This window comes from Pinus tabuliformis, chromosome 9, assembly GCF_031772625.1.
Source record: "Pinus tabuliformis cultivar Carrire ecotype Pingquan chromosome 9, CPIR1, whole genome shotgun sequence".
NCBI lineage: Eukaryota > Viridiplantae > Streptophyta > Pinopsida > Pinales > Pinaceae > Pinus > Pinus tabuliformis.
The window spans coordinates 1,046,626,242-1,046,638,218 of NC_142307.1; the positions used below are offsets into that span (position 1 = coordinate 1,046,626,242).

Here is an 11,977-nt window from a genome sequence, read left to right on the forward strand (position 1 = left end):
ATTGATTAGTAGTAGAGATGCAGGACACAGGTATGTAAAGCTTTTAGTAGAATGTTGCTTGTTTGAGCATGCTATAGATAGAAATGATTTGCGATGGATGATTTTTGGCGAAAAGGAGTGGATAAAATTTCACGACATTCTTTGTGATATGGCACTCCATATTGGTGAAAAGGAAGAGAAATGCTTACTTAGAACAAGTCAAAATCTGGATCAGTTTCCTGCAGAACAAGTGATGGACGATTGCTACACCTCAATCTTTGCGTCTTCGGCAAAGGTGCCACAATATAGAAAACGATTCTGTAAGTTACGATCAATCAAATGATCGTAACTCCATTTGAGTCACCCATAGAGATGTTCATCAATGCCACTGTACATCTTTAGAACATAAAGATCTACATTTTTCATTTTAGTTAGAGAAAAACTCCACTCATCAGCAGAAGTATTACCCCTCCTTTCTATTGCGAAAACATTTATCACCGACAGTAAACCTTTACACTCTTCTACAATTTTTCTAGCAATATCCTCTTTGAATCTCTTCTTTGCTGCGAGTAGAGATTACCACTCTACTACGTTTATAATTGCCCAAGGGGATTCCCAGTTCTTCTTCCAGGTGGATTTGATTCCACACGTTGTCCAGAATGAGAAGAAATTTCTTCTCCTTGAGATAATTATAAAGTTCCCTCTTTTGTATTTCAAGAACAACATAACCGCTCACAGCATTAGAACTGTCAATCCCCATGTTTAAACTGATTTCTTTCGCAACAACACTCTGCAACTCCTCAATGTTAAATTTTCCTGAAATAGTTAACCAAATCACGTTTTCAAACACATTACCTTTCTTGTGGGTGTTAAAGACCATTCTCAGCAACACCATCTTGCTAATGCCACCCATGCCAACGACGCCTATTACTCGAAATTGATGATCTTCCACATCTTCAAGCTAATTATTTAGCCACATCTCTGCTGCTTTTATCCCTGAGCCCATAAAGCCAGACTCCAGTACTGGCTAAAGTAATGCCCTTACTTCCATTGGCTCAGAAGAAACAATCCCTAGAGTAGAACTTCTGGTTGAAATGGCATTTTCAAGATCGTTGTGGCGCTCAATGATATTTAATTTTCAATCTCTAATTTTTCCACACATTCTGGGCTTGCAGAAGCGGCAATCTAAGCAACCTTTCCATTGTTGGGAGTGCTATATGACGCTCTCCGCATCTTGCAGGGAACGTTGGAGCCTTTCCAACCCATCATTTAGAGGGGGAGAGATACTTCTTTGCTGATGTTGAAATTGGTTGACTGTGTCATCTAAGAAGACTCTGGCATTACTTAGCTTTTCCTGCAGAAACTATGTGTTTCTATCTAAGTGAATAGAATCATCTATGGGTTGGGCTAGTGGAGAAATAACAATGCTAACAACAATGCTTATTATGTTGGCTACTGCTCCAGTGCAAACAGCCTCCATGGATTTTGCAATGAGAAAGCACAATAGAGGGAAAAATTAGAAACAATATGGAAAATAAATTTTGCAGATAGAGAAAAAGCAGAAGCAATATGAAAAAGCAGTAGATATCTGTAGACAAAATAGCATGTATGTAAGGCGAGGTGAATAGGTACAAAAATGAATCCAATTAATATAAAGAGAGTAGTGGTCGTTTCTCCTAATTTTCTTTGGTTAGAGTGTGACAAAAGAAAAGGAAAAGTGAGAACAAAACATCTTGACATGGAAAAGGAAGGAAGGAAGTAGTATGAGTGTGACCAAAGAAAAGAAAAAGCAGGAGAGCTGAAAACCATGAAGGCACATGAGTGTGACTGAAGAAAGAAAAGGGGAAGAATAATAAACAGGCAAGGCTAGCAATGCAAAGGAAAACAAACTTGCAAACAGAGTAAAAGTAAAACGAATATCGAAAATAAACTTGCAAAATAGAGCAAAACATAGAAAAATAAACTTGCAAACAGATCAAAAGCAGAACGAATATTGAAAATAGAAGCAATATGAAGAAGCAATAGATATTTACAGAAAAAATAATATGAATGGAAGGCGAGGTAAATAGGCCTAGAAATAACCCAAGTAATATAGGGCTAGCAGTGGTCGTTTCTCTGTTTTCTTTGTTTCCGCGGAGTGTGAGGGGAAAAAAGAAAAAGTGAGAAAAAACATCTTGGCATTAGTAAGGAATGTAGCAGTATGAGTGTGACTGAGGAAGGAAAAATGAGGAGAGTGTGATAGATGGGGGCAAAGGAGGAGAATAAAAAATAGGGAAGGCCAGAGAATAAAACCGAAAAATTATGGTTCAATCATTTCTCAATCACACAACTTCTCATCCAAATTTCTTTTGGAATTCCAAACTCAAATTTCGTGCAGATTTGAATTGTACAAATACCATTTCATGAACAATATTAATAGCTGGCAATTGCGATTTCATGAAATTTGTTTGGTTCAAATATCTCATTAGAGTCACCATGTAAATTCTCCTATTATAAAGGACCTAAACCGTTCCACATTATGCTAATTTGACCATGACTTACATAACTAGATTCCAATGTATTGTAAAAAATATTAAAAATTACATTTGCATTAATTATCTTATGACATTTCAAAACGAATAAAGTATTTGGCAAAACTGATATTAAAAATGTTATTTAAACAATATAAAGTTATAATTTAACTAACCATTATATCAAAGACTTTGAAAATAAATATGATTGAAATCTCTCTCGACAAAAAATGGTTATTTCAAGGTGTATTTCAAGAACCAATAGATTAAAAGTTATGTAATCTAAGTACTCTAAAATAATAATTTAGCTAACTATTACATTTTTTAATAGTTTCTCCATTTCTCAAAATGAAATGTATTATTTATTATTTGATAATTTATTTTTTATATGATGTAATTTGTTATTTTATATGACGTAATATGTTATTTGATAGTATATATGACAATTTTATAATTGTATCATTCTAGAAATTGAAATTTAATATAAATTTTAAAATGCAAGACAATTAAATAAAAATTCAAAGATACGAAATAATTAAATACAAAAAAAATCTAAAAATATAGGGCATATTAAAATTTTCAGTTAAAAGAAATAATTTCTCAAATATTTAATAAAAAAACATATTTTATTTGTTAAATATTTTATATGTTGAATATGTCATAACAACATTAAGTAGGAATATCAAAAGAGTTTTGAAGTAAAATCTTTATCTACCTTGTAAAATTGTTTAGAAATCTTTGTGAATTAACACAGGTTCGTACACACTACTGTTTAAGAGGGAAATAATCTTCATCGATCATTACACTTTTATGAGCCTACTAAACAAGGCAAGAGACTGCATGGTTAATTGTCAAAATTCAATACCCCAACTACTCCATGAATCTCTGTATTAGTTCATGAGATCAAGATAAGTCGGTCCTTATTGTTACCTCCCTCTATTTTTCATCAACTCGGTGGTAGATTAAAGTAAGTGACATCTATCCTTTCCCAGCCCAACGTCCTTCTCTGCACCAGTTCCCATACGCATACATCATTTTAAGTTATGTAGATTTCTCATATAGCTTGCTACATGTCAATCCTATCCGTTGTCGATTGTCCAATTACTTGGTGTCATATCATATATTTTTTCAACTAAAAGAGATAGCCAACTACTTGGTGTGATATCATATATTTTTCAACTAAAAGAGATAATGCCTCGAGCAGCTCTCATGCTTACATAATGCTTTTTATCAAAATAAATCATATCTATCCTTCCCCTTGCTCAGTTTCTCCATAAAGCATCAGTCTCTATACATAGTGATGGAGTACATATGTCATTTTATAGTGGAAGTTGTACATTAAATTGTACAATACAAATTAATAGTGAAGTACATTTGCCATCATTACATAATAAGAGGTGAAAGAATTGAACCAATAGTATTTTAGATAAATGAATTTAAATATCGTTTAAAAATAATAAATTTTAATTTATAAGGTTAAACTTTAGAAAAGTTTCATAAATTTTCAGACAACTTAGATTTAATGTCAACATCAATTTTTTTTAAATAAGTTATTACCCTGCTGCTGCAAGGAATAATAAGGTGTTTAATAATATGTTTAATAAAAATATTAAAAGGATATGAGGACAATGTTAAAAAGTAAAATTTATATTCTTCATAAATATTTTTTATTATTTAAAACTAAAGTTGTTTCTTAAAATTAAATTATATATATATATATATATATATATATATATATATATATATATATATGTATATGTATATGTATATGTATATGTATATGTATATATATATATATATATATGTATATGTATATGTATATGTATATATATGTATATGTATATATGTATATATATATATGTGTGTATATATATGTATATGTATATATATGTATATGTATATATATGTATATATATATATATGTATATATATATATATATATATATATATATATATATATATATATATATATATTAAATTTCTCTTGTACATATAAATTTTTAATACTTGCCTAGTAAGGGATTATGACATCGATCAAATTGTATTGGTTGTGCATAATTTGTTATTTGTTTTGTATTTTTAATCAAAATTTCATGAAAATGCTTAATATTTTATTGTTTTATAAATTCAAAAATAATTTTGCAATTTTCTAGAAATCTTATTCTTAGTTTTCTATTGGCTCAATAGCCTCTGATGGAACATAATTCCCTGGGTGGAGAGCGTTTTATTTTCAGTATTTATCAGTTCTTGACAATTCATTAATTATCAATCCTTGTTGAGCTTGTTTTAACTGAACACAATTGATGATGCCATTCTGATAAACTCTGATGGATATCAACAAGAATTTACCACACAAAGTCTCCAAATATTCAAGAATATAGTTAGTCGCAGCCTCTCGACTACTGATTAATTATGAAATATAATAAAATACTCTACTACCAATTCATCTATACTTGTGAAGGATGAAGAATGTTATGCTTTCAAATCCTTTATCTACTATTATATTTTCAAAATCAAACAAACTACAACAAAGTATTTAAAAACGACTATTTGTACTACCCAAAATATAATCATGGAACCACCTATCATGGTCATTTCCTTTGCTCCTAAACTTGCATTAAAATGATACCTAGATGAAGTATAATGAACTTGGCATCATTTATCATCATTGAACCAATTACATTCTATTTTTATTTTTATTTTTTTTTGTAATATTCCCTTTTTTGTATATGGTCAAAATGGACGGAATCCACCTATGGTATTTACCATGGATTTTCCCATGGCATCTCCCCATCGTATTTTCTTTCATTTTTTGAGGGAAATAATAAAATAAAGTTTCTAGAGAGTCCATCAAGACTATAAAGGGGATAGGAACTAGGCATTCAGATCATTTAGAGTTTTTCTATCTTATTATGCTTTGTTGGAAACTTGGTGGTGCCAGTTCTAAGTTGATCCAGGGATGAAAACCCCATAGTGACATTTGAGCGGTGGATCCATTAAACTTTCACAAGTGGGATTTGGCGTCTTGTGCTTTTCTGGTGTTGAGCAACCATCCATGCCATCTATAGGGGTTCCAATCTTATTGCATGGGCATGTGTTATTTTCTTCAACTAATAATATAAATAAAGGGCTGCAATTCTAGACCTCATCTGTTTTCTTGTTCTTGTTGAAGGTTTACTTTATTCAGAATGCTAAAGTGTGCTAGATTTGTTAAGATTTCTAATGTTTGGGATATTACAGTGGTATCAGAGTTATGCATCCTGCCAACCTAGCTGTGTTTTTATTACAAATCGAGGGTCAGGAGAAACTAGTCTTTGGTGATTCTCCATAATCACCCTAGCCAATAACTCACCCAATTTCGGTGGTTTTCTTTAACTACCCTAGTTGGATGAATAATTTTATCTCCAAGAGATTTATTTGTTAGAGTTAATCTTTCTTATGGGAGATCGAAGACACTGATCTTATCATGAGACCAAGATATCCCTGTAGCATAGGGTTCGTGTTGTGCGATGAAAAGGATTGAGAAATCAACCCATTTGATAAAAAGGATTGAATGATAGATCTCACCTAGTCTGAATCGAGGAGAAGTCAAGTTTAATAAGTGAAAACCTTTGTCATGAAGGATGAAAGGCCACTATTATGATTATAAAGGAGGTTCATTAAGGTTTTATTCTCCTATGCAACATTTGAGGGCTGAGGAGACCATCAAACTGTAGAGGCCACACATCTTGAGGTTGGACGGATCCATTTGGATTGCCTAGGCAGGCCAATGTTCTCTACATATTGGGTATTGACTCACTGTGTCTCTCTAGGAGTGTAGAGTCAATAACGCTGCTCTAATCACATATATCTTACTCTGAAAGAAAAAAAAATGGATCTTGAGGTTGGAGGATAGTTGCATAATAGTCCATGCTATGATATTCTCACATGGAGGTTGGAGGCCGAAGAAAATTCCTTGCTGAAGCACCTAAAACTTTGGGGTTGTTCACGTAGCGTGCAGGTAGAAACCACAAAAAAGAACACTAAGTTGTGGGGTTATACACCTATCTACCAAGATTTCTAGGTAATGAGGCCATATCTCGCAACACTAGGTCAAATAGTGGACCAATCCATTGATTTGCAAGGTGAAGCCATCATACTTGTTTATGGGAGTTTGTTATAATGTAAAGGCCACATAGTGTATATATGAATCAAGGATCATTTTATACATGAAATTGGGTTGCAGAGGCCGGAAGGGAATTTTGATTTACATAGTCGTGAGTTTCATTGATTTACACAGCCATGAAGCGCTGAAGGCAAGAGTTATTTCCACCATTGTCAAGACTGAGGTATTCCATTGATTGTGAGAGCCTGAACAACTAGTGCACGAGTACTTAGTTGAGGGAGGTGGCCTTTGCTGGAATTATTTCAAAAGCGCGAGATCAACATTGGATATGGAGCAGCTGGTGATTGAAGGTTGATTGCAGCGTGGGATGACTATTGGATCGTGCTCGCAGTAAGCCCAGAAAGAGATTCAACTACTAGGTTAGGGAGCAAGGTTGAGGAGTGTGGATGTGCAAAAGAAATCGAAGGATGAAGAAACTAGGATCACAGGCATAGGGAGGAGCGGAGATCGAGATCCAAGTGGGCACAGGTCATTCCATGAACAATATTAGAGTGGTATCCTATGAATACACATTGATTATGTGACATCCTTGTTCTTGGTGGGAATTTTATAGCAAGAGGATGTTGGACTCAAGTGTACCGAGGATTTCTTCTAGATGGAAAATAAGTGGGACTAAAAATATTGAATTATTCAACCAAAATAGAAAAGGTGCTTGAGATTCTTATTCTATTGAAGCACATTCACATCATTATGGTAGCAATTATAGTATCATGTATTATGGTGGGGTCTTTCATTTGCTATTTTATGAAATTTGGTTATAGCCCTATCTATGGACTACATATATTTCAGGAGGTAGGGAAAAGCCAATCCTTCCTTGAACGTGCACTTGAAAGTGGTTGTAGGAGTCAATGAATCATTAGATTACATGCATAATGGCTTTCCATGGCCTGCCATTCACAAAGACATGAAGTCTTGCAGTATATTGCTTTTTAAAGAGTTTGAACCACAGTAACAAAAAATTTCAATGAAATCAGTGTGGATTTTATAATAGTTGCCATATTTTAGTCTGGAAAGGTGGCTACCAACAACTTCAAATACTACTTGTAGAAATGGGTTCAGAAAATTTGTGTACGTAAGCATATTCCTAGTTTCAACCAACCATTTTCATATTAGGGCTACCAATTTGTAACCATATTGCTTAATAATTGTGAGTGTAGTTGATAGGTTAGATAAAAAAGAAGTAAAGGGAGAATAATTTCTAAGTCTGTGGCTATAATATGTTTGGGTAAAAATATAATTAACAGAATCTCCTTATGAATAATTAGTATGGGGGAAGATGGATCGTCGTGAAGAGACTTTAGAAAACACCTAGAAACTTCTTGATGAACTAGTGAGAATATATAGTCATTTACACAAAACTACCTCTTTTAGACCAAAATGATCAAAGCAAAGCAATAGACCTTTCTCGAAAAGAGTCTATGATAATTTGTAGTAGAAGCACCCATGGGAAGTGAATGAAGGACAGGGAAGAGGGGCTAAGCTCTTTGCACTTGGATCTGAATTGCAGAAAACAAAGTCAACCATAGACCTTCATAAGTTTGAGGAACTAGACACATGGCTATCCAAGGTGGGGCAACCAGAATCAAAGAAACTTAGTTGGGCTCTCAAGGCATCCATGCTTGTATTAATACAACCCAAACTTTGGGAGCATCCTTGTGAAGAGGTCAGGCTCATAATTGCCTCTTGTCTCAGTCAAATCATAGCTTTAACATCGCCTATACCACCTTACAATAATGATATCATGATAGAGATATTGTAGCTGATAGTAGAAGACCTTTAAGGGTTGAACAACATCATGCTTCTTGCTTTTCAGAAGCGGTGCAAAATTTTAGAACTCATGGTAGAGTTTAGCTTTGGCACATTCATGTTGAATCTGGAATGTGAGGACTTAATCTTTTAGGTGTTCTAGAAATTTTACACCGACATTACATTAGCTCATCCAAAACGTGTCAAAAAAAGAATGCAAAAGATTATTTCATTGTTTTTAGAAGGAGATGCCAACATCTGCAAGATACTGAGATCCAAATTGTGTATCATTTGGAGAAAGGAACTAATTGTATCACCAACTGCCTATGATTTATTTGAAAAGTTGTTCATGCAAAAAATAAAGTTTCTCAAAAGAGTGCTGACTAGGAAGCAGCTGAAGAGGATTGAAGGAGGAAGCAAGAACAAAGAAAATAAAACCTGTAGCAAGAATGAACTAAGAAGGAGAGAACTATGCTTTATTTGCAAGGGATCTTGGGCACTTAACCATTCATGTCCAGGTGAAAGAAAGGAGGAAAAAAGGACAGAACAAAAAGAGATTCAATTAGACCATGAGGATTCATCTAAAGGATCTGAGCAGTCAAGTACATGTTATGAAACAAGCTCAAGAAAAGATAGAAAAGATAGATCAACGCCTTAGAATTTAGCCTCTTCGAGGGGGAAACCTCCTTTACATTACATAAATGAACAATTCTTGGATCATACAAATGAAAAAACCTCCTTTCTATATATAGGAGTCTAAGGAGTCACAATATAATCCAGCCGACCTAACAATAATAATATAAAGCCACAAAAATAACAATAGAGGGATTCTATGGGGCACAGAAATAGCAATATGGGGGTAATAGGGGCACAACAATATAAATAAGGGGGTAATCACTAGTATTATAGGGACCCAACAATACATATGGTGAGCAAAAACACAATGTTATTGAGAGAAACTTGCAGGAGAAGCTGATGATAATCAGTCAACTTAACGAAATACATGAAGAAAGGAAGGAGGTAATTATTCCCAATGATGTGGTAGACTCTTGTAGAACTAGGTCCATCCATGAAGAATATGAGCAAGAAATTATAAATAAGAGTCCGACGGTACATCCATGTTTGAAAACTAGAGAGGATGGACAAAAAATTGTCCCCACCATTGGAGAAGGTCAGGAAGAAGAAATTCAAGGAGACTTAAATGGTGAACCAGTAACGGTAAACTAATATGCTGAGCATGATCATGAAGGGGAGCATGAAAGACATAACGTGCAAGATGAACCATTCCCAGAGATCTAGTCAAAGGCTCAAGTTAAAGTGGTGGTCATAGGGCATCCGATGCAGACATGTACAAAGATATTCAACAGGGCACCAGAATCAACAATAGAGGACTTTCAGGAAATATCACACATTTCAAGATAGATCTTATGATGTTAAATCAGAGAGTTAGGACAACTCAAGACACAATCTTATAGGAGAATAAAAAAATTGATGAGATCATAGGGGTATGTGCTGAGTTAGGAGCTAAACTATCTAGTGTAGAGGAATGTCTCAAGTCCCTCAATAGGTAGTAGGAGGAATACAACTAGGAGTTTCAGAGCAGATCTCTACAAGAGTTCATAGATAAGGCTTGCAGCACTACCAACCCGCATGTATACATTGGGGATAACATAGAAAAGTTCTACAATTGGATCTGTATATTTTCCTGTAGATTCACAAGCTCATGTAATCTACTAAAAAAAGAGACAAGAATCTACTTCTACTCTTTACAATAGAAGAAAATAAAGATCGAGCAAAACCATAATAGCAAGAGGAAGAAAATCAATGGAACATAACACAATAAATATCTGAGGCAAGCCAAAACTCAAAACCCCACTATCTGTATTGCATTAATCATAAATGCAAGATGATAATTTAATGCTTTTTCTCCCGAGAACAATCCAAACACTCAGTAAAATCAATCTCCAACTCACAAGAAAGCTCTTGGCCAACACTTAGCCAATTCTCTTGCTCTCCAAGTCCCTATTTCCTTGCGCAATTCCTATAGCTGATTAGGTCATCTTAAAGGGAAATCGGTGTATCCAAAAGTGCGCAATCCCTTCTAGGCTCAGTTCCTAATTGCATGCACCATCTGCACAACTCAGGAAAATCTACAACAAATAGTACACTGTCCCCGCACTCTAGTCTCAACTAGGTCTTTCTTAGAATTGACATGCATGAGTTTCTGATGAGGGTAATTATAAATTTTTGGTCATGCATTTTGACATTACCAATTGACCTTTAACATTTCAAGGTTTGATGAATTCTATTTTCAAAGCCTTCCTTAAAAAAATTGTGTTAGTATTTTTTGATGATATACTAATCTACAACAAGTCATGGAAGGATGAGGTTGAACATGTTGACATGGTGCTCAAACTATTGGAGGAGAAACAATTATATGCAAAAAAATCCAAATGTTTCTTTGGAGTACAAGAAGTGGAATATCTGGGTCATATTGTATCTCATGAGGGTGTTAAGGTAGACCTTATCAAAATTAAATCCATTAAGGAATGGACAATCCCCACAACCATAAAGCATGTTCAATTATTTCTCAAGTTGACAGGGTATTTTCGCAAGTTTGTTAAGAATTATGGGATCATAGAAGCACCTCTAATAACATTACTAAAGAAAGATGCATTTTCTTGGACTCCAGAAGCAACTAAGACCTTTGAACGTCTTAAAGAGGAAATGTGCCAAGCACTGGTCTTAGCTAAGTCAAACTTCACAAGAACCTTTATTGAGGAATGTGATGCCTCAGGAAATGGAATTGGTGTTGTTTTAATGTAAGAAGGAAGACTATTTCTTTTAAAAGTCATGCAATCAAAGGAAAGTATTTACACAAACCTATTTATGAGAAGGAAATGTTGGCAATACTACATGCACTAAATAAATGGCAACCTTACCTAATGGGAAGACACTTCAAGGTAAAAACAAATCATGATAGCATTGAATACTTTTTGGAACAAATATTATCTTCAGAAGAGAAAAAAAAATTGGTCACAAAGATGTTGGGTTATGACTTTGATATCATCTACAAAAAAGGGAAGAAAAATGTTGTTGCAAACGCACTCTCAAGAAAGGATGAGGATGTGGAAGGATTGTAATTTTGTTCCATTTCTATTATATAACCAGATTGGATAACAGAAGCAAGGAATGAATGGAATAATGACGAAGAAGTTTGGACGCTCATTCAAAAGTTGCAGCAAGATCCCAGTACATATGATACATTTAGATGGAAAAATGATTCATTATGGTACAAATATCGTTTATATATTTGTAAGAATTCCCAACTCAAACAAAAGATTCTTTTGGAATTGCACACCTATCGCTTAGGAGGGCACTCAGGATTTTTAAAAGCTTACCACAGGGTCAAGAAGGATATTTTTTGGGAGGGCCTTAAATCTGATATTTTGAAGTTTGTAGTGGAATTTTTGGTTTGAAAACAAAGTAAAAGTTGAGTTAATTAAGACCTCGGGTCTATTAAAACCTTTAGCCATTCCAAGTCAATGTTAGGAGGATATTTCAATAGATTTTATCA

General features: G+C 34.1%; 1 protein-coding gene across 1 annotated transcript; it reads right to left on the bottom strand.

Annotated features, from left to right (window-relative positions):
* Positions 1-511: 511 nt before the first annotated feature.
* On the bottom strand, positions 512-892 carry LOC149152291 (putative disease resistance protein At5g63020). The gene has a single exon (XM_089443436.1). The coding sequence runs from the start codon at positions 890-892 to the stop codon at positions 512-514; it is 381 nt and encodes a 126-aa protein (XP_089299562.1).
* Positions 893-11,977: the final 11,085 nt, after the last annotated feature.

Coding starts and splice junctions, on each gene's coding strand:
- LOC149152291 (XM_089443436.1), bottom strand. CDS start 892: ATGGGTGGCATTAGCAAGATGGTGTTGCTGAGAATGGTCTTTAACACC.